Raw genomic sequence first — 24,691 nt, 5'->3', positions numbered from 1 at the left:
GCAACTCACTCTGACTAGAAATTTTAATTCGTGTTTAATAACTTAATTAATTAAAATTTTTCTTGGTGGTCTAATCTTTGAAAACGTGTGAGATATTTTTATAATTATACAATTATAATTAGGTTACGAAAATCGATAAAGTTATTTATAAATAAAAAATGGTCCTCATTTTAATTAAGACAACGTTTGAGCTAAACTTAAAAAAAAAAAAAAACTCATTATTCTTCGTACACATTTTTAACTACATATTTTCTCAATAAAATAATTGTATAACTACATATTTTCTCAATAAAATAATTGTACACGTAAATTCAATTTTTTTTCTTACTTTCTAACTACAATTGTTCAAAAAATTACTATCACAAAAGTTATTATCCCAAAAAATATGACTCAAACAGGGCTAAGTATTAGACATCAAGGGGTAAAACTCTCAGCAAAAGTCCCCAAACTATTTTCGGCATTGTATTTTTTATCATTAACTCTGAAAATGAAACATTCTAGTATCTCACCTTTCGCTTTTATTGCATTCATGGAAGAAGAAGACAATGATCCAAGTGAAGGAATGTTACGAACTCTGTTAAAATAATTTAATAGTTTCTAAATCAATTTCTTTTGACATCAAATTGAGTTTTTGAGTAATACAATTCTCGAAGCATAAAATGTCAAATAATTACAAAACAAGTATTCACAACTAATTTCTAGAACTATTTTAAACTAAAATAATAATTGATTTTTTACAATAAAAATAAAATATTAATAAAAATAAATAAACTAAGCTTGTAATAAAAAAGCACTAAGACGTGGAGCAACACGAGGTGTGTTTAGGTAACTTTTACATTTTTTCTCTATATGAAGTGAAATTGTTCACGCATCATGATGATTTTACCATAAAGAAAGTAAGACGCGTGCAACCATTTTAATTGTAATCTTAAAGAATCTTTCTCCTTGGACTAGGGGTTTCATAAAATTGAAAAGTCTAGGACTACAATTCTTCATTTAAAAGGTTGGAGATATAAATGCAACACATACAATAGATTGAGGACTTCAAATGCTATTTTCCGAATTCGGTCACGTATAAAAGCTTTAAAACCAGATCAGTGGGAGCAGAGCTCGAACAATCAATGGAGCTCTCTTCTTCTACATCGCACATGCTGTTAATTCTTGCATTACTGATACTCAGTTTTATGCTGAACTTTTCATCTGCAGCTTACAATGTCACGTACGACAGCCGCTCTCTCATCATCGACGGCCAGCGGAAGCTTCTCATCTCCGCTGCCATCCACTACCCTCGCAGCGTCCCCTCCGTGAGTCGTCACTTCTATTCGTGCAAGAATCCATCAAATTGATGTTCATTTTCCTCTTTTCCTTTTTGCTTCTTCTTTTAGCTTTCACTTCAGTTCCGGCTTTTGGTATCTTTCGGCGTTTCTAATTATTAGCTACATGTCTCTGAAGATAGTAGTATTATACAACAATGACAATATTAGGACGCCAATATTGGGTTTTATATCATGCAATTGCAAGGATTTTTTGTCCATTTCGTTTTGTATTAAATAAAATGCGCATGTGTATATAATAAGTACTTATTGAGACATGCTAATCAATCATGTCTTCTTCCCAAAATTCAAAAGTTGGATATCGTAATGCACTATCTCTTGGAATGGTCTCATAATTGTTTGTCATCTGCATGACAGAGTTTATATATATGAGAAAACTTTCGGTTTATATGAGTTGTATTGCTTTTGGAGAGTAATTTCTTTTAATGTTCTGTACCATTTAGAAATTAGTCTTACTAGATCTGGTGTGTTGATAGATGTGGCCAGGACTGGTACAATTAGCCAAAGAAGGAGGTGTGGATGCCATAGAAACCTATGTCTTCTGGAATGGTCATGAGCTCTCTCCAAATAATGTAAGTGAATCTAGCTCATAATGATATTGTTTCCACCCATTGGTTGGGGTTTTACTTAGTTTCAGGAAATTGTATGTCTTTTTCATCTCTTTTCTTGCATTCCTCTGTAGTACTATTTTGGAGGAAGGTTTGATCTGGTCAAATTCTGCAAGATCGTTCAGCAGAGTGGTTTGTATCTAATTCTTCGAATCGGGCCATTTGTTGCTGCAGAATGGAATTTTGGGTATGTCATCACACAGTTTTTAACTTTGAGTTCTTTGAATTTAAAGCTTATTATTAGGTTCAAGCAGCTGTACTGCTAAACATTTGTTCAATGCATTGTCCACCCTTGAAGCACTTTTAGCAGAAAGACACAACTTATATAGTAAATAGCATCTTTTTCTGAATCTATTAGTTAAAGTTTTTAAATAACTGTCTCAATGATGCCTCTGAATTTAAAAAAAAGGACAAATATTTTCCTAACAATATCTTGACATTTCATGGAACTGTTAAACTCTGCAGATAAAAATTGTGAAATTGTAATTATGTATATTGTGTTTTCCAGTATTGAACTCCTAACGAGTTTGTTAATAATTCAGTGGCATACCTGTTTGGTTGCACTACATACCAGGAACTGTCTTTCGAACTGATAATGAACCTTTCAAGGTGGGGATACATTGATTTCTATCATTCAAAGTTAACTGCTGGCTGCTTTAGAGATTGATTATTGTTTCAATTTACTGCATTGTAATTGTTACTTCTCAATGGCATTGGTTCCAGTATTATATGCAGAAGTTCATGATATATATAGTGAATTTGATGAAGAAGGAGAAGCTATTTGCATCACAGGGAGGTCCAATCATTTTGGCACAGGTAAGTAAATATTTGCTGCTTGGGTTTTGTTTCACATGTTAAGCTCTGCTCCCTTCTTTTGAAAAATTATAGCAGATACAGTAATCACTTTGTCAACACCTCAGAAGCCAAATCGACTTCATACTATTTTAACTTTAAACTGGATAATGGTGATCTTGTGTACTGTCAAGATACTAAAGCTTGAATTTCCTGTCCTGTTACTTCTGTATTAGTTGAGAATGGTTAACAATCAGTTCAAGACCTCTTCTGCTTGTGAGAGGAAAGCCTAACATTTTGTAATCATGAGGGATACACTTAAGTCATGCAATTAGACAAGGAAGACTGGTTTCTCGCCTTCAAAAGCATTTCTTCATTGTGGCTTATGTGCTCTTACGTCTATATCCGTCATAAAGGACAATGAATGTTTCCTCGAGCAATGAAGTAAAAGAACTAGATTGTGAGTAGAGACGAGAACCAGTATTTTTCTTGATGCTTGAACTGGACATGTCCGACGCCTGAGCTCTTGGGAAATTGTTCCGAGAGAGCATGGTATGAGTGCAGATATATCATAATCTTCTAAGTATTGTTTTTGAATTTTCTGTCAAATCTGATTCTAGTATCTAGAATAAGGACAACTAGGAAAAGACATTTACTTTTTCATCAGGTACGAGTCCTATTAATTTATCTATACCATATGCAAATACCCACTTTTTTCAACAAGATTGATCTCTGTAACACTGGTTCTGTGATGCAACATTGAAAAAATACTGGGGTATTGGAATAGTTGTCTGACTTATATTATTTGATTGTATGCATTTTAATTTGATCGGTACATGGGAGACACTTTTGGGTATGTGCATGGTAGAGCGTTTGAGGAGGGCTTAGGATATCCTGACAACTTGTTAAAGTGTGTTCCTGTAATGGTCTAACATACGCCAATAGCTGTAATGTTTATATACTCTTGTATTAGTGAAAATAGAATAAGATTTCCTATCTTCTTGATACAAACCATATGGTATCAGAGCAGCTTAAATAAACTAATCTCGCTTTCCGACCTTCATTTCTATTTCTTTAACATTTTTGAGGTTTCTACAATCATATTCTATCCTATTTTGGTGTGTATAACCAATTCTTTTACAGGATCTATATGTTTACAAAACTACTTTTATGTCTGAATCCTTTATCGCTAGTGATACCTATTTTTGTCTATATAGTTGAAACTAATACTTTCAGATTTAAAAGAGGATGTGGAGGAACTTTGATATGATCTTGTACTGTGATTCAAAATAACTATAAATATAGTGACTTTTCTTGTAAATTACATCAAAGAGAAAGTAGACTTACGGGTAAGCTTTCACTGCTTATGTATTATCATCTAACCAACTCAACGCATGATCACGAAGGGCTTTAGTATAACCATAGATTCGATATGACAAGATTGGAATACAAATATATTTGTACTAGCTTGAGGAGGGAGTGTTGGAATAGGGATGTCACAAGTTGATCGTGATATGTTCAGATTTGATCTTTACACATTTGACTTGAGTTTAGATCGTAATTTTTAACTCTTAATTTAAGGAAGTTCCTTATAATATTAGCATAGCTCAACCGTTGTAATTCAGTTGTATTGGTCGATAGTTAATAGTGAATAAAGTTTCCCATTTCCTCATAAAAGTTGTTTGTGTAATTAGCATTTCTCTATCTAATAATTCTCTGCTTGCATTTCTCTCACTTCTCATTCTTCTCATTGCTTATTGTCAAGCGAAGGTTGTACACATCTATTCCTTCATTTCCTGGTTGTGCAGGTTGAAAATGAATATGGTTTCTATGAGACTGCTTATGGAGAAGGTGGAAAAAGGTATGCCTTGTGGGCGGCTAGAATGGCTGTTTCTCAAAATACAGGCGTACCTTGGATAATGTGCGAGCAATTTGATGCTCCTGATCCTGTGGTTAGTTCTTGTCTTAAATGATGTTTTGCCATACGATTCCTTTAATATGGAACTGTATGAAATTGATAAAATCATGGAGTCATGAATAGTTACACACATCCGCATTTTGTTTAGCCACCCAAATACTAGCTAATCTATCAATGTAAAACTGAGGTGTTGTTAGTGTGGTGGTATTTTCCAACATTGTCGTGTGCCTTCTGTCATAATTACAGAATAAACTTCTGCGTTATTTTTATACATACTGTATTTGAATAAATAAGTTTCATTGGTTCCCTCTGTTAAGATGCCGTTTACAGAGTAAATAGAGTAGACCACTGTTCTTTTTATAAAACTGAGGTGTTGTTAGTGTGGTGGTATTTTCCAACATTGTCGTGTGCCTTCTGTATTTGAATAAATAAGTTTCATTGGTTCCCTCTGTTAAGATGCCGTTTACAGAGTAAATAGAGTAGACCACTGTTCTTTTTCTGTTCCCTTGACTGCCTTAGAGATGAAAGCATCTTAAATTTTCAAAATTTGATACTTGCAAAAGTAGCTTTAGTGATTCATTGTGTTTCCCATTGTTGGTTGTGGGACAGAAGTGAAGAAATCACCAGTGTCTATGCTTCAAAACCACATTTTGATTTAAAAGAAGATTTATGGCAGACTTGAATTCATAAGCATCTGAGTAGAAGCAGCTTACAGTGGACCTATTAAGAATATATTAGGACCCTGATCACAATGCACAAGGTATCTGAATCATTGCTTTTGTAATTTGTTGATTCTTTTCTTTTAAATGTTCTCAATGCCTGAAATTCTAAAGCTGATTGCATAGAGTCAAAGTTCTCTTGATGGCAAGGATAATCTTTTGAAGGATCTAACAAAATACTATTAAAAATTAATTAAAGAGGAAAACAATGACATTGTTTTTAAACATAGCCTGAGAATTGCCTCTGATTAAATTCTTGGTACTCTTCTCGGAGAAGAGAAAATGAAGTTTAAACCTATTTCTTTTAGTTGATTATCTGCAAAAGAAGAAATTGATTGTGTGAATGCATCGATGAACTCCTGTCTAAATGTGCTTATTTAATATCTTCAAATTGGTCTAACACCAGTTCCTTCTTCTCTTTCAGATTGATACATGCAATTCATTTTATTGCGATCAGTTCAAATCACTCTCTCCTAATAAGCCCAAAATTTGGACTGAGAACTGGCCTGGCTGGTAATACCCACCCCTTACAGTACAGATCAATTAATTCTATCTTTTTTTCCCTTGTGCTCCAGCAAGTGTTCTTGTTAATATTGTTATGTTGTATGCTGACAAGAATTTATATATATCTCCAGAGAAGCCCACATCACTTTGGTTACATATGTTTCCTTTGGATGTCAGTTTAATGCTATCCTTTCAAGTTGTAAATTGGTGCTTAACTCTACTTCTATTGGAGTGCTATATTGGCTGGCCTTGATCAATGATCACTAAGTATATGACTCCTCTAACAAATTGACCAAAGAGTTTCTGAAACTGAAGCAATTAAAGAGTACCTAAAGAAATGAAGGTGTTAAACCAAGATGAATGAATTTCGATGTTGCATGTTCCAACCTAACCAGCATCCTTAATTTGATTATTGACTGTAAAACTATATATATTTGATAATAGCTTACAGTCCTATTAAGTGTGATCAGTGATACTTCTTTAAATGGCAATCTGACAAGCAGTTAACTGGCCCCATGCTTTTCCAGATTATTGAAAAAATGTTGGATAGTTTTAGGCAAGTTACAAGTAGTGGCTTGCTCACACCTGAAATTATCCTATGCAACTCTAAATATTGTGCAGACAATGTATTCATATAGAGGGTTATTAGAAACCAGATAGAATCTATGGCAGTCCTCTTGCTCCCAGTAATTTCCACTTAAGAAGCTTTCTATTTTTCTTTCCTTACTAGAATATTGAGAAAAGTAAGTTATTCAACAAAATTTGGACTCCAACAACTTTGGCTGGGACAAAGATGCACCTGATAGGCCACCTATACAAATTAAATACCAAAGACATAAAGGCAAGGCAGGGGCAGAAAAGGAAGGACAGGAAAGAATATAACAACCAGCATGTGTTTACAACAGATTTGGTTAGTGGCTATTATATAAGCAGAGGAAGAAGGGAAGAAATGGCATCTGGAAAATCAGGAAAATCTGGGGAGATCCTGGACCTCTCGAAAGTCCATATATCCATTTCTTTATTGTCATTTCATTTCAGTTACTTCTAATTGTAGTGAAGAGTAATCTGCTGTTGATGTTAATCCAGAATTTATTTCAATACAGTAAATCATACTGAGCTGGCCTTGCTGATTTCTGTGAATTACTTATTTTAGCTGCTTGATTTCCTTGATTTCTGCTCGTTAGTCTTCTTTGGCAACAGGGTTCTATCAGCACCCTATCTCTACAATCAACTGCATTTTAGGAGCACTCACGTGGAAACTTTTGCTCAAAAAATGTTGATTCGGTATCTTATATTTGAGTCAATTGACACCAGAAGAATATTTTGGTCGAGTAAAAGATTTCATAATAATAAACTTAGGACATAGAGATCATCCTAATGGATCTGCAGCTACCGAATACTGATATATCTGCCCTAACTATTTAGAAAAGTTCAATTACATGTTTATGTGACTTAAGTGGCAATAGTTTTATAAATGAACATTATCTTTCAGTACCGAGACATTGATTTGACATATTAATTAGATAGTAGAATATTTCACTCAATAATTTCAATAGCTACATAATGCATTCAGCAATAAAAAATTTCAGGTATAAAACATTTGGGGGCAGAGATCCTCACAGACCTCCTGAAGATGTTGCCTTTTCTGTTGCTCGTTTTTTTCAAAAAGGAGGAAGCCTACAAAACTATTACATGGTATGTGTTAATTATTAAGCTATCTCCCTGCAAAGCTGCACTCTCTCCACCCCAACCTCAAGACTCCTACAACCCTCCCAAAGCCCAAAATGGAATAAAGCAGAACTGAATATGCTTTTCAACAGCGAGGTCCTTTTTGTTCCTCTTTCATTTACTTAAATCTTCTTGTTCAGTATCATGGCGGTACAAATTTTGGACGCACTTCAGGTGGACCATTCATTACCACAAGTTATGACTACAATGCGCCAATTGATGAATATGGTGAGCAATGAAATACGATTCGTCAAATGGCACGCTTGGTTTGAACACCTAAAAGGAGAATTCTTCATTTATCTTTTTGGTGTTGACTCTGGTATCTTTGATATGGTTTCCAGGCTTAGCTAGATGTCCAAAATGGGGTCACCTCAAAGAACTTCATAGATCTATAAAGTTATGTGAGCATGCATTGGTGAACAGTGAGCCTAAGGTCCTTTCATTGGGACCTTTACAAGAGGTGAAATATTTAGATATAAACAACAACCCTTTCTTAATTTTTTTTGCTTGTTTTGGCCTTGGAATATGTCGGCAAGGGTTGCTGAAGGGTTGACGGTGAAAAGTTTTCATACTGGTTACAAAATAATATCTTAAATGACCTTGATACTTTGTTGGATTTTTGTTAGCTTATTATTCTTTATTGTTCTATGTGAACAATACCTATAAATGCTTATATGAAACTAATGGCTTCATGTGAGAGGCTATGATGTTAGGGTTAAAGATAAAAAAATCTTGCCTGTCCTTGGGAATCTTTTTGTTTAAATAGTTTCCATGTGATAATACTTAAGAACATGAACCTATCTTCGATATCAAAGTTGGGTAAATTTGAAATTGTAAAAAGGAGTTTTGAAAATTATTCTCCGTATTGGATGACCAAATCATCTTAAAGTAATATATACTTAGGAGGGGTAAATTTTAATTATTTGTGCCTTCAACATGACACTCACATTTTAGCCACATTCATTTTTGCCAAAAGTCAAGCAGTGCAGTCATCAGAATTAGTGGTGAAAGACTTGAGTGAAAGACCTTTCTTGGCTTCGATGTCATATTGAATGACATTTAAAAGCTAAAGCAATTATAAAGGGATATATTTAAATATATTTACCTTAACACTCCCCGTTTGCGTCACGTTCCCATACAAGAATTTTTCTTACAGATTCGTCATTACGCATTGAATTTTCTATTTCTTTAGTTGCTTGTTAAACACTTAATGTATAGCCATACTTTTTTGTAGGCCGATGTATATGAAGATGCATCGGGAGTTTGTGCTGCCTTTATTTCGAATATGGATGATAAAAATGACAAAATGGTGGAGTTCAGAAACATGTCCTATTACCTACCGTCATGGTCTGTTAGCATTCTACCAGACTGCAAAAATGTAGCATTTAACACAGCAAAGGTAATGTTTATTAGTTCTGTGCAAGTACATCACGTCAATTGGATAGAATGTTTTAGTAACTTGTTATAGTAAGTGAAAGCAATGAGCCGTTAATCACTTCGGATTTACTCAAATTCAAGCATTATAAATAAGCCCATCAAGTAAATATGGGAGGTACAAAAATAAAAGATGGAGTTCGTAGAAAACAAGACGTAGTAGGAAAGAAGGTTGTATTATTTCCACTTAATTATCACAATCATATGAGCTCAATTTGTAATACAAAAAGAACCAAAATAGGTAATCTCCTAATCTAGGAAAAAGGAAAATTTCCTGATCTAAAGAAGGTGCACAATCCATTACACAATAGTACACAATCAATCCCATAATATACGGGATTTTTACAGAGTTCATCATCCCCCAAGGATTATGAGATCATTGTTGAATTGTTGGAGAAGAGTCCCTCGTGCATAAGCGTTGCTTGTGAAATATTTGGAAAAAAATATCACAATGTGAGTTTTATTTTGAACATTCATGAATGTGGAGTATGGTATTCAACACGTAAAGTAAACATGCTTTTTCACGGAAAGAAAGCAAGAATACAAAAATAATAAAAAAAATATGGGAGGACATTGGTAAATTTTGTCAAATATTTCTTTTATCAATAATATGGTTATAAAGTTTCTTTGACCGGTTCTTTTTCTTATTCAATTACTGTGGTATGACTCTTCATTATATCTTCTCCCTTTTGATTTAGCCAGGTTGGGTCTCAAACTTCCACGGTTGAGATGATACCAACAGATTTGCAGCCATCAACTAATTTGCCAAATAAAGACTTGAAAGGTCTTCAGTGGGATGTCTTTGTGGAGAAAGCTGGGATATGGGCTGATGCCAACTTCAGTATAAATGGCTTGGTAGATCACATTAACACTACAAAAGATACTACGGACTACCTCTGGTATACGACAAGGTAGTTGTTACTTTCGAAGTCTTAGGGATCATATACAACCTCATTTTTTTATTTTTTTGTTTAAGTCAAATGTTTTGATCTCATATTTTGCTACCATCGTGTGTTGGTTTGGTAATTTCAATTTGGACTCATATAAAGCCTTATCCGCCTGGATACATTTTACTTTTGATCTATGCATATAATACCGAAATTTTCAAAATCTAATGGATTCTTTCGTAAAAGGAAAAATTTGTCGATTGGTATATATATATATATATATATATATATATATATATATGGTCTTCTCGAAGATTCTTGAAGGACTGATCTTTTGTTATGCCCTATATACGGGCATTAATTTTTTTTATTATAAAAAATCAGTTGTTGAGCCCTAATTTTTGAAGAGAAACATCAAAGTGACTTCCACTGCTTGTTTCTAGATAGTTTTATATGGTTCTGCTCTTATGGAATGACTTGCCTGAATCTCCCTTCTGTACCTTCACTGCACATGGGTATCTTGGTTAACCAATTCATGTAATTTGACTGCTTATATCACATATTTTAATATGTTACATGTTCTGTAGCTGTCAGAATGTTAAAAAAAATCTAGTTCTGGTTGGATTAATTGTATGAAGTTTGCAATAACGACTTAATGAAAAATAAAGAGTTGTACATGAAAACATATTCATGAAAAGCTCTGTGAAAAGCCCATTCATGTAACATTAACGGCTTTAACCATATTATTCTGGGGAATTATAGGCCATGTACAAATGCCAAACGTCCCATATCACTAGGTGTAGACTTCTTTTAGTGATTTGGACATGGGAGAACCGAATGGTTTCATTATCAAGTTTCAATTCTCATCAAATGGTTGGGGCTATTTGTATATTGGTTTTGCCATTAGAATTAACAAACATGTCACTCTAAGTTCAGTCTAGATGTAGAATTGTTCCGGCTCCACGAGAAATGAAAATTCATTACATTGGGAATTGAACAGACTTCAGTTTTTGACCAGTTTTTTCCCTCCTTGTCAATTCCAGAAAATTATTGCAAATATTGCTGACTCCACTGCTCCAAGGAAACATCCCATATGCAATTGATATTAATTTGCATGGCCTGTAAAGCTAACTCTAGACCCTCATAAATTTGCTTCCATGACAGTTTACTTGTTGACGAGACTGAAGGGTTCACCAGAAATGGAAGCAGTCCAATACTTATCGTTGAATCAAAGGGTCATGCTTTGCACGTTTTTGTCAATCAGAAGCTTCAAGGTCATCTCCCATTCTTCCATTTCTTGGGATATTTTGCTATTTAACATAGGCTAGGAGTTGTTAGCTCATGCTGTCATTTAAACTCTGAGAATTTAACTATTCTTTTTTAATGGCTGTGATATCCTGAAGCATATATTTAGTTTGTTCTCTTCAGCTAGTGCATTCGGGAATGCCACAGTTTCTCCCTTCATATTTAGAAGTCCCATCTCTCTCAAGGCAGGGAAGAATGAGATTGCTCTACTAAGCATGACAGTTGGCCTACAGGTAAATAATTAATTTCTTTTATTTAGTTGCAAATGTTCATTGGCATTTCTATATTATTCGATAAAGTAACTGTAGAAACTGTAGGGTCAATTGATTGGATTGATTCTTTGTGCTATAATTGGTTGAGTTCTTTCCATAGCAAGTTAGATGAATTAGAAAACCTTTTTTATCTTTAAATTTAGGAAATTTCTTTCCTTTTCTTCTCTCCAACATTGTACTATTAATAGAACTGTATATTTTACTATTGTATATGAGAAAAAATAATATCTTTCAATATGGTATCAGAGCTAGCAGGCCACTCAAAACCTAGCAACCAATGATGGAAAATCCCATCTACACTCCACAACCTCAGAGTTATCTCACAGTGAGGTAGAGATCAACTCGACAATGAGTTCTCATGGAGTGGAAAATACCTCCTTTTGAAGTAAAAGATCTGGTTCAAATGCGATATTTCTTAGGAATGGAAGTAGCGAGGTCAAAAAGGGGGATCAGTGTCTTACAATGACAATACATTCATGATCTCCTAACAGAAGCATGCATGCTAGGATGTAAACCAAATGATATACTTATTGATACTGGAAGGAAAATAGAAGATGATGGAGATCTTGTTTTAGAAGGACAGACATCAAAGACTTGTTAGAAAATTGATCTATCTATCCCACACTAGACCTGACATTGCTTTCCCGATAAGTGTGGTAAGCCAGCATATGCATGTTCCAAAACAAATTCATATGGAAGTAGTATGCAAAATACTCAGATATCTTAAAGTGACACTTGGAAAATGATTATTCTTCAAGAAGAATGAAAACAAGAAAGTATAAATCTTTACAGATGTGGATTGGGCAGGTTCAATAGATGATAAAAGATCGACTACTAGTTATTGTACCTTTGTCCAGGAAAATTTAGTAATTTGGAGGAGCAAAAAGCAAAATGTAGTGGGAACTAGCGCTGAAGCTTTAGAGCATATGCACAAGACATATGTGAGGGATCGTGGTTAAAGAAGCTCTTGGAAGAATTATGGATCATAGTAAAACTTCCAATCGAGCTCTACTGTAATAACTAAGTTGCTATAAACATTTCTCTTAACCTTGTACAACATGATCGAACCCAACATGTAGAAGTGGATAGACTTTTTATGAAAGAAAAGGTTGAAGATGAAGTGATTTGCATGACCTACATTCCTTCTAGAGAACAAATTGCTGATATATTTACCAAAGACTACCTAGTGAAAGTTTCGATGATTTCGTCTGTAAGCTGGAAATTGTCAACATTTACCATCTAATTTCAGGGGGAGTGTAGAAACCGTATGGTTAATTGATTGGATTGATTCCTTGTGCTATAATTAGTTAAGTTCTTTCCATAGCAAGTTAGATGAATTAGGAAATGTAGGTTGAATTGGAGAAAAAAATAGTGTATTTTCCAAACCTTAATGTACAATACAATCTCCTATTTATAGTAGTAGTGACATAATAAAAGGAAAATATAAACCTAGAAAATCTCCTATAATCACACAATATATTCTCTATATGGAAATTGGAATCCCCAATTATTCTTTCCAATCATTGTTCCCGTAATCTTGGGATTTTAACACTCTCTCTCAAGTTGGATTGTAAATGTTGATTATATCCAACTTGGAGATAAAATCATCGAATTTGGTCTAAGCAACCGTTTAGTAAAGACATCTGCAGTTTGTGCTAGTGTGGGCACATATGTCATGCAAATAGTTCCTTTCTCAACCTTTTCTTTGATAAACTGTTTGTCTACCTCTACATGTTTAGTCGTGTCATGTTGAACTGGACTAAGTGAAATGTTGAGCGCTGCTTTATTGGGTTTGATTGACAACTTTATTGTTACAAGTACTTCTTTCAAAAGCTTCCTCAACCACAGTCCTTCACATATTCCTTGTGCAACAGCTCTGAACTTAGCTTTAGCACTAATTCGAGCTACTACATTTTTATTTTTATTTTTACTTCTCCATATTACCAAATTTCCCTATACAAATGTACAGTAACCAGTAATTGACCTATCATCGATCGATCCTGCCCAATCTGCATCTGTATAGATTTCAACTCCTCTTTTTTCATTCTTTTTGAAGAATAACCTTCTTCCGGAGGTCCCCTTGATATATTTGAGTATTTTATAGACAGCTTCTAGGTGATTTTCCTTTGGTGAATGCATGTGTTGGCTTACTAGACTTACTAAGAATGTGATGTTGGGTCTGGTGTGTGATAGGTAGATTAGTTTTCAAACTAATCTTTGATATCTGTTAGATTCTACTAGATTTCCTCCATCTTCAGCTCTTTTTCCTGCATGTACAGGTGTATCACTTGGTTTACATCCCAACATGCTAGTTTCTGTTAGGAGATCAAGAATGTATTTTCGTTGTGATACACTGATGCCCTGTTTTGATCTAGTAACTTCCATCCCCAGGAAATATAGCATAGGTCCTAGATCCTTTACTTCAAACTCAGTAGCAAAGCTTTTCTTGAGTCTTTCCATTTCCATTATATTGTCTCCTGCTAGAACAATATTATCGACATATACAGTTAGAATTGTTTTAGTGCCGTCCTTAAATTGCCGAAGGAACATAGTGTGATTTGATTGTCTTTATGATATCCATGACTTTTCGGTACCTTTGCAGATTTGTCAAACCATGCTCTCGGTGATTGCTTGAGTCCATATAAAGATTTCTTTAGCTTACATACTCGGCCTTTTCCATTTTCTTTACAAAAACATGATGATAATGTTATGAAGACTTCTTCTAATTCTCTATTTAGAAATGCATTTTTGACGGTCAGTTGCTGAAGTGACCAGTCCATATTTGTTGCTAGCAATAGAAGAACTTGGATTGTATTCAACTTTGCTACTGACGCAAATATTTCTATATAGTCTATCCCGTAAGTCTTTAGGTATCATTTTGCAACCAACTGAGCTTTATACTGTTTTATCGTCCCATCAGCTTTATATTTCAGATTGAAGACCTTTTGCATCTAATCGATTTCTTTCCTTATGGTAGGTCTGTTATTTCCCAAGTGTCATTCTTTTCAATGCATTTCTTCTAATACCGCTTCTCTCCATCTCGAGATTTCTACGGCTTCCTGAATAGTTCTTGGAATTATTGTTCCGTCAAGGTGAGATGTAAAAGTACGAAATCTTGTCGACAGAGCATCATAGGACACAAATTTTGAAATGGGGTGAAGAATACATGACCATGTTTGTTTTATGAGAGCGATGGGCAAGTCTGTATCGGATATCTTTGATGCTTTTTTGGGTCTGGAGCTACCATCGATTCTGACTCTCTTGGTGCATTAGATGTGAAATTTTCCATATTATTTGTTTTTGACTTTCTTGAGTAAACTAATATTTCCTTACTATGTTTTTCTACATATCCCACTAGATTCAAGTTTTCTTCAGCTAATGGCATATTAGAATTAGGTTTAGATGATAGTGTAGGTATAGGAGAGAGACTGACGTCAAAGAACTTATCTTCATGTAAGGTCTCTCCCTGAAGAGAGGTTTTCTCAGAGTACGGAGTATTTTCGAAGAAGGTGACATTAAGACTTAAAAAGATCATTTTTGTGATCGGATCACAACATTTGTAGCCCTTTTGTGTAGGAGAATATCCTATGAGTACACATTTAATTGCTCAGGGATCAAGTTTATTCCTGTGATAGGGTGAACATGGAAGAATGCAGTGCATTCAAACACTCAGGGATATATTGGAGCAGACACGGGAAGTGGGGAAGTATTTCTGAATGTTTTGGAGAGGTGATACGAAGTTTAGAGTGCGACTAGGCATCCGATTGGTTGGATAAGTGGATTGTAAGAATAGCATCCCTCGAACATTTGAGGCACGTTTGTGGTAAACATTAAGGCGTGGGCAACTTCAAGGATATGTCTATTTTTTATGAGTTGCTTTGATGAATTATTCCATGTTTTCTTAGGAAGTCTCCCATAATGTTATTGAAGTATTCGATATCGTTGTCGGTGTGTAAGATTTGAAATTGTGTATGAATCATGGAATGAAAAGTGATAAACACGGAACGAACATCAGATTTATCTTTGAGTAGGTAAACCCAACAAAGTCGAGTATGATCATCAATAAATGTAACAAATCATTTTGTGTGAGTACGATTTGGGATCCGTGAGGGTCCCCAAACATCTCTGTGAATCATGGTGAATGGTTTTGAAAGTTTGTATCAGGATTTTGGAAATGATGTATGTTGATATTTTGCAAGTTCACAGATTTCACATTGAAAATTAACTGGTTTATTATTTAAAAAATAGAAGGGAAAATACGTTTCAAGTATTGAAAGTTGGGACGACTCATTCTAAGATGCAATAACATAATTTCACTATTTCTAGGGACACGCAGAATCACAAACTATAATTTGACAATGTTTACTCACATCAGCCTCTTCAAAGTAGTAGAGTCCTTTACTTTCTTTATCACTGCCAATCATCTTCCCCAATGATAGGTCCTCAAAAACACAATGAGAAGGGAAAAATTCAGCAAAGCAATTGGTAGTTTTTGTTAATCGGCTTAAATTGCATGATAAACTCGGAACTTGAAGGACGGACTCAAGTTATAAAATCAGAAATTTAAATACTCCATTTTCTTGTGACAGTAGATAAGGAACCGTTTGCAATTTTAACTTTAGATGACCAACATAGGTCAAATATGACGAGAATAGATGATAGGAACCCGTCATGTGGTTAGATGCTCCAAAGTCGATAATCCATGATGTTCGAGATTGGGTTGTGGATTTTAAAGGTCTCAAAAAATTATTTCTGAGTTAGTGAGCTGGAAGAATTATTTGTGGAGTACTCGCCTCATAAGGTTTTTCGCATTCAAAAGGCCCTTTATGATTTCAAGCAGTTTCCTCGAGCTTGGCTTTCCTAGTTTAGCTCAGTATTGGCTCGACAAGGCTTGAATCCCAGTGCATATGATTTAACATTGTTTATCTATCGGTTTGAGGCTAGTATTGTCCTCTTACTGTATGTTAACGACATGGTAATTACGGATGATGATCTTTCAGGCATACATGTACTTCAGCAATTTTTTAGTCAACTATTTGGGTTTTAAGGTGTCATCCTGCATAGATGGATATCATCTTTCTCAAGCTAATATGCATTTGAGCTTGTCTCATACTGGACTGACCGATATAAGATGTGGGTGTCCTTTGGAGACAAATGTCAAGCTTCTTCCCAGCGAAGGAGATATGATGACACTCTATGTCGACAATTGGTTGGTAGCCTCATTTACCTAATACCAATTTCGTCTACAAGGGGGGTGTGTTTTTTTTCCTTTTTTTTTTTTTTTGAAAGGAAAAAAAAAAAAAAGCTCCAAAACAATTTAGAACCTACATTTCAGAGATACTCATCGAGTGGACCATACCAAAGTTTGTCGCCAATAACAAATCATGAATAACAAGTTTGTTATAACCTACCTGTTGTTTGTTGCCATAGTTGAGCCTCAACCTCTATGCATGAATCATTACAAGACATACTATGAATGGCTAGTTGGAGCGGGCAGACTACTTATGATCGAGTAAGGCTTACTTATATTAATAAAGATGCAAGTTTGATAGGGAATGATCGGATGCTTCAACGGGAATGAAAGTTGTTGGGGAAAAATTTTAGGCTTTATAAGTGCATAAAAACGTGCATAAGTTGCCAAAGGAAAAGGGAGGGGGCGAGCAAAGTGAGTCATTTCAATCGAAAAATTGCTTAATCAGTGGTAAAAAAATAAAGCATTTACTCATCTTTTATATTTTACATATATAGCATTTTGCCCTAGTGAATTTCTCTATTATTTACGAGAAGTATGAAATCTTGGGTTACTAATGGTGCGACTCGTCCTGACATCTGTTACGCAGTCACCTTGGTAAGTTAGTTTTGGCACTCTCCACTGTACTCACTATATTATTGTACTCCGAATTCTTAGGTATGTTAAGGGGGACTTTGTTTCATGGGTATCATTTTTCTGCTACTCAGACTTTCAGGCATATGCTGATTGGGCAGGCGATCCTACTAATCGTCACTCTACTACTAGATATTACTTCTTGCTCGAGTCATCTCTTATTTCTTGGAGAAGTGAGAAGCAGACAGTTGTTTCTCGCTCTAGTATGGAAGCTAAATATCGTGCATTTGTTGATACAACCACTAAACTTTTCTTGTAGGATATGAGTATTTCCTTTACGAGCAGTTCTTCTATTCATTGTGACGATATTAGTGTCTTTTAGCACAATGATGTTTTTTCATGAGCGTATGAAACATATTAAGATAGATTGTCGTTTCATTCGTCATCATACAAGGCGAGATGCCCTTCGATTACATTATGTTTCTTGTGTTAATCAGCTTGTCGACATTTTCAAGGCTCATCCTCCTGGATCCTGGTTTGATTTAGAAACTCAAGTTGGCATCTTCGATCCCATGATCCCATCTTGAGTTTGAGGGGGTGTCATATATTCCTGATTTAAGAATATCTTCTTAAATCAAGATTGATTTATCTAATTTGCTTAAATTAGTTAATTCTTTGTAATTAGCATCAATATGTAACTGTTACCTTTGTAGTTGCCTCCTCTTCCTATAAAAGGACGGCCTCTTGTACAGTGTATAGATACCTTTGAATATACAAAATATTTTTCAGTTCTCTCTTTCTTTCTCCATGCTTCTCTTATTTCAACAGTAATATTAATTAAAGATATAGAACTAGACATAAATAGTTACAACTTTCCTATGTATGTTGATATGTGGTAAAAATAAAAATTGACTCCTTATCATTGTACAGAGCTAGGGCAAGGAAATTTAGTAAATTTATCTGAGTGCAATGCATCATGTACCGATATTTATTCACGACGACAAAAAATAGTCTGGACTTGCATACTCCAAAATTTTAGTGCTTTCAATTTTATCCGGAATCTAAATGAATCCATTTTAGCCATTCTGTTTAAACCAGAGGTAACTTTTTTGGAAAGTTATCGAATTTTCAATTTCTTATATATCATAAGAAAATAATTTGCTATTTTAATTGCACCTGACACAAACTCTGGTTTGGTTTGTAGAATGCAGGAGCATTTTATGAATGGACTGGAGCTGGTCCTACCCAGGTCAGAATTGAGGGGTTGAAGAATGGGACAGTAAACATGTCCTCATATAAATGGACTAACAGGGTATACTTCTATTTTTCTTTCTTTTCCATACTCGATCTTTTTATGCTTAGAGTTTAATGCCTCCAGTTTGCATCTTCGTGACATCTAATTTAACGTTGTTCAATGGCAAATCTGGCATTTGGGAATGGGTCCTAATGTTAGTATTACAAAAAATAAAAAAAAAAATAAAAATAAAAAAAAAAAATAATAATAATAGTCAATAAATTGAAGTACCTATTGAGAGAACTTGCATGAATTTTTTCTGGAAATTCTATATTATAGTTTAAACTTTACAAACTTCTTGATTTTGGGTTTGACTCCGTTGCTTTAGAAATTTGTCAGCCTTACTAGAATTTTGAGTTCAAATAGTAATAGGACTTCTAATTTTTTGATAATTGAGATATATTGAATTTCCCCATTCAAATTCTGTTTCTCTATCGACTTTTGCTCTCATTTTCCACATCAGTATTTTTCTGAGAAAGTAGACTGCACATTGAGATGATTTTCTAATGGAGTACTCTCACACTAGTAGAAGCTATTATAAAACTTCATGTTGGAGATTCCTGTCTTGGAAAAATGTGTAATATTGTAAAATTAAGCACGAACTGTTTCACTTATTTCTCTATTTTTAAGGGGCATTGAAATGGGAGAACTGAAGTGTCAAGTAGGGGTAGCTTTAGTATTGCATTAGATAGAACTTTGCCTTGAATTGTGAGCTCCAGTATCTCATTAATTTTGACTAAACAAAATGAATTTTGATTAAACAAAATGAATTTTGATTTCCAAAGGTAGTGAAGGTAATAGATATAACTAGAATAAACCTATGGCGGCTGTTTTTTCCCTAAAAGATGTAGTCTCAGCATCAGTAAGTTTTCCAGTTTCTGTAATCTCTGTAGCACAGACACTCTAACTAGAGTATTGTGCACATGTCACGTATCGATACCGATACTCTTCGGATACTCTACAATAATTATTTTTCTTTCTTACTATAGCTATTATATATTTTTAACTTAAAATTATTAGTAAATAACAAATAAGTAATCATATTTAAAAGATTTCAATAAAAAAAATCAATAAGTATAAAAATAAATTTAGACTATATAAATGAAGAATTTAATTAATGTGTCGACGACGTATCGCATTGGTACTTTTTTTAAGAATCACGAGTCGACGTATCTGATACGTATCGTGTCGGACACGCGTGTCCGTATCGATGCATCATAGTCTGTAATCAATAGGTTGTTGTAAACTCTCACCAGCGATTTGTTTAAGCTAGTACATGATTCACCAAGTCCTAATTAACAATCCTAATCTGAGATTGGATGTGATCTAACGGGCTTTGTCCATACTTATGATGGCCTTCAAAGCACCTGTGAGGATTTTTATTTTAGTTAATGTGAACCAAAATATCAGGAGTAGAGTAGAGCTTCACTGACATCAGGTATAGAACATTATGGAACTATATTGTTCATTTGATGCTGTATTTTCAGATTGGATTGCAAGGAGAAAACTTAAGGATATATGATTCGATTGGTTTGAATGGGGTGAACTGGGTATCGACATCAGAACCACCAAAAGAACAGCCCCTCACTTGGTACAAGGTAAAAACTCTGGAAATTCATTTGCTTAAACTTTGAGCTAATTATGATAGCTTCTGGAATGATTTTTTTTATTGACTTGCTTGATAAGATATAAATTTATCACCACACTACAGGCTGAATTGAACCCTCCACCGGGGGATGAGCCCATTGGACTTGATATGATTCACATGGGGAAAGGGCTGGCTTGGTTAAATGGACAAGAAATTGGAAGATACTGGCCGAGAAAGTGCTCCAAACATGAAGAGTGTGTTCAACAATGCGATTACAGAGGGAAATTTAGCCCTGATAAGTGTAGCACAGGGTGTGGAGAGCCATCACAAAGATGGTGAGCTCATAGAATAATCCAAAGAATGAATCATTACAAATTCTCCTTGTATGCTCCTAGTGAAAAAAAAAAAATCCATGATTTTGCAAAGCAGAATCCCTAGAAAAAACCTACATGAAGAGTAAATATTTGGTTGCATTTGTCTAGCTTTCTAAAATTTAACCATCATCCATAAATTTACTGAATTTTGTAAAGCTTTAAACTGAGAAATTGCAGCACATAAACATAATGGAGAGACTTAACCAATATTCACCATCTGAGGAATCCCAAGGTAATCCACTGGTGTTTAGGTTTGCAACCCAATGGCTATTGGTGTGTGTTTGTTGTCTTCTGTATGGCATCAAAGATAATTTGCTGATTTATAGTTCTAAGTTTGTTTGGGTATGGTATTGGGTGGAGTAATTATGTCTGGTTTGTGCATTGATATTGCTGGTCCACACAAGTGTTGGTCACAGATTGGTCAGCTTCGAGATCTGTTTGGTGGCTTGTCTGTTGCATGAGATTCTCCACTCGGCGTCAGTTGGTTTGAGGCTCCAACTACTGTACATATCAGCAAGTTTGTGTGATTCAGTTATAAAATAATGTGACATAACTAGTGCTATGCCTTTACATGCATCATAAAGACCATTTTCTAAAGCATCTAAAGTTGTCTTACTTTAGATTTTGGTTTAAGGTAATTTTTGATGGCCCTTTCAGCAAATCTTACTGAGATATCATCTGGTTATCCACTTCCCTGAAGCTGATTGAGGTTTTCAAAAGCAAGTTATTTCTTGTCATGAGAAGGTTTTATGCTCTCTGTTTTATCTGATCATCCTAACTAGGCTTTTATATTACAACTTCCTCCCTCAACTTAGATCTTTGAAAGTGCAGATCGACGTGAAGGCATTAAAGTTCATCATTTTGTTCCTTTTCTGTCTCTCTAATTTGACTTTGAGTTCAATTTCTCCTTTTCTGTCTTTTGGATAGGTATCATGTTCCAAGGTCTTGGTTCAAGCCATCAGGAAACGTCTTAGTGATATTTGAAGAGATTGGCGGAGATCCTACTTCAATTCAATTCTCGAGGCGAAAAATTTCAAGTGTATGCTCTCATATCTCAGAAGATCATCCTTCTTTTGACTTTGAACACTTTCAGAAAGATGGAGCTGGAGATTACAATAATAAAGCTACTGTAAGTTTGAAGTGCCAAAAGAACACTCAAATCTCTGCTGTTAAATTTGCTAGCTTCGGAAATCCTGTGGGAACATGTGGATCTTATGCCCAGGGGGAGTGCCATGATCCAAGTTCAATTTCCATAGTAAAAAAGGTGAAACAAATTTCTGAGATTAATGATGTTAAACCAGTTTACTTGCTGTTTCAATGTGCTTTTTTTCTCCTGATAAAATGGATTGGTTTTTTAAACTAGTCAAATTTAAGTGGATTTCAATGGGATGACGAGTTACTTCATTGTAGCTCTTTGGGTGTTCTTGCTGCAAACCAAATTCAGATTTTTTTTTTTTCGTGTAATGACTTGCTCTTGCTGCCGTGCAGGTTTGCCTAAACAAAACTGAATGTGCACTGGAACTAACGAAAGATAATTTTGACATGGAACTGTGCCCCGGTTCAGTGAAAAAACTCGCTGTTGAAGTGGTGTGCACCTGACATCCAAATTGTGCAAGCTGGAAGATACTGATACAAAATCTTAGATCGTTCATTATATCAGTGAGATAATTATTCTAAATTTCCACCTTGCAGCGGGAAAGCTGCAGATTTGTCTTTATTTCTTCTTCTCGGGCGAGTTCTTATCAGTTGATCGATGGCAATAATAGTTGGTGTTGTACGCTAGATATTCCTTTACCAAGAAGAAAAAAAAAATTACATTAAAATTCGAGTACTTGTTTTAAGGATCGGAAAGTGTACAAGCAACAGTATTTCCAGGTGGTTGTCTTTTGTTTCTCCTGGATGATCAATATAATTTGATATTAAGCTTACTTGATGTTAGTAAATCATGCTTGGTTCTCCTATTTTGCTCCTCGATAAATTTGTATCTATGATTTTTCTATTGTTTTCTCAATTTGTGAATATCAACATCGAGAATTGGTATCAAAGTTGTTAAAGAAGAGCTGTGAATTACTATAAATCAGAATGCCGTAAATTATCAACAGGGGCTGTAAATCTCTGTAAATCAGCATGTATCAATCACTGTAACTAGGGCTGTAAATTAGGGTTGCAAATCACCATATATATTTTTTTATAGAAAGGGCATTCTATAACAAGAGAGAAGATTGTTTACCACAGAAAAAAAACTCTATTTTGTCATGGTATTAGAGCCACAATTCTGAAAACTCTTGTTCAGTTCTTAGTTATTCTTGATGTTGCACACACCCTTTTATTAGAGTCATCTATGCTTTCTCGATTTTGGTGTGAAGCTGTTTCAACTGTTGTCTACCTCATTAGTCGATTGCCTTCTCTCTCGTTGAACCATATATCTTCCTTTACTAGGTTATTTGATCACCCTCCAAAATATTTTAACCTTTGTTGTTGAATGATTGACCTCCGATGGTGGATTTTTCGGGCTCAGTTTCACCAATCTCAACCTTATTAAACACATCCAACTATGACTCCAACCCAAACAACGATTCTTACTTCGGTTGCTCAACTCAATGTGTTCACAAAGAAAACAATATGGTGGCTGCAAGGAATAACCAAGAGTAGAGGAAGACAGATTCAATTTTAAGGCTCAAGAGAGAAAACAAGAGAAAAATGTCGGCTGCCTCTTTTCAATTGCACACACACACGGCTTACTCAACAATGAGGCCAATATATAGTTTTAGGGTGTAATAATATAGTGGGCTCATGGACCAACTAATGGTTAAGGGGGGCGGAACACAAATTGAGCCATCCAAGAAGTAAATGGGCTCTGAACAACATTAACTATATTAAGTTGCTTCAAACGACCCTCAAATTATTTTTCGGGTTGAGCCAATTAATCGAGCGTGTTAATAAATATTTCAATCATCGGCCGAAGTCTATGGAATCTAATCCGATTATCCAACACTATTTAATATCATTGCCCGAGATTATTGGGTATAAAAAACCCAACAGTTGTGTATGTTATGTTCATCTTTTCGCAAATGAACGAGCAACTCATAGCTCAGTCAGTACAATGTGCTTTTCTAGTTGTACACCAAAATGGTTATCTTTGCGATGATCCAAAATTACATCGTATTCGGGTTTCTAGAAATATAATTTTTCTAGAAAATCAATATTTTTCACCACTCACCTAGATCTCCCTCTTCCATCATTTTCTATTTTGCCATTGTTGTCTAACCCTCCTGCACATTTGGTAACTCACAAGTCTCTCCTTGTATACCAAAGAAGATCTTGCTCTGCAATAAATCACTTTCCAGCACCTCTTGAACCTCCCTCCAAGTCATCTCTCGACTACTGATTATTTTGCAGCAACTACACATGCTCCTCTCATATACAACATTCGAGTTCGTAGGCCCTTAGATAGGTCTGGTTTTACTCATCCTTTATCCTTGATAACCATATTATCTTCTATTCCTATTCCCTCATATTATAAACAGGTAGTTGAGCATGAGTATTGGCAGAAAGATATTGAAACAGAATTTCTTGCACTTGAAGAAAATTAGACTTGGGATGTCATTCTATACCCTCCATCCATTACACCTCTGGGGAGTAAGTGGGTGTTTTCCATCAAGCTTCTTTCTGATGGTTCCTTAGACCGTTACAAGGCTTCATGGTTCTTAGCAATAGACAAGATGATGAGACATTCGCACTAGTGGCAAAGATGACATTAGTGCGAACAATTCTAGCCATTGATGCATTTAGATACTAGCCCTTATATCATATGGATATTAAGAATGTATTCCTACACGGTTATCTCTTGGTATGCCTACTTCCTCACCTACTGATGTTTGTAAACTAAAAATTGTTTATATGGTTTGAAACAAACACCTAGAGCATAGTTCGAAAAATTTCAAACCACTTTTCTTGATTTTCCGTTCATTCAAAGTCAATATGACTTATCTCTTTTCTACAGAGAACTTACAATGGCATAGTTGTCCTTATTTATGTGGATGACATCTTTTCACTGGTTCAGATATGGCGGCCATCTCTACAATTCAGAAATTGATGCATTCTAGTTTC

General features: G+C 34.9%; 1 protein-coding gene across 1 annotated transcript; it reads left to right on the top strand.

Moving 5' to 3' along the window:
- Positions 1 to 1,082: 1,082 nt before the first annotated feature.
- On the top strand, positions 1,083 to 22,542 carry LOC111367036 (beta-galactosidase 10). Its single transcript, XM_022987718.1, has 19 exons — positions 1,083 to 1,304; positions 1,811 to 1,906; positions 2,017 to 2,129; positions 2,485 to 2,551; positions 2,666 to 2,758; positions 4,543 to 4,686; positions 5,796 to 5,884; positions 7,465 to 7,570; positions 7,744 to 7,831; positions 7,945 to 8,063; positions 8,838 to 9,002; positions 9,740 to 9,948; positions 11,089 to 11,198; positions 11,353 to 11,462; positions 18,530 to 18,637; positions 20,107 to 20,217; positions 20,331 to 20,542; positions 21,509 to 21,845; positions 22,070 to 22,542. Exons 1-19 carry the CDS (start codon positions 1,122 to 1,124, stop codon positions 22,178 to 22,180), a joined length of 2,571 nt encoding a protein of 856 aa, XP_022843486.1. The 5' UTR covers positions 1,083 to 1,121; the 3' UTR covers positions 22,181 to 22,542.
- The last annotated feature ends 2,149 nt before the right edge of the window (positions 22,543 to 24,691 follow it).

The sequence above is a fragment of the Olea europaea genome, chromosome 18 (assembly GCF_002742605.1).
Source record: "Olea europaea var. sylvestris chromosome 18, O_europaea_v1, whole genome shotgun sequence".
Classification (NCBI taxonomy): domain Eukaryota; kingdom Viridiplantae; phylum Streptophyta; class Magnoliopsida; order Lamiales; family Oleaceae; genus Olea; species Olea europaea.
The sequence above is the reverse complement of the archived record's forward strand: the minus strand, read 5'-3'. Positions and strand labels throughout refer to the sequence as shown.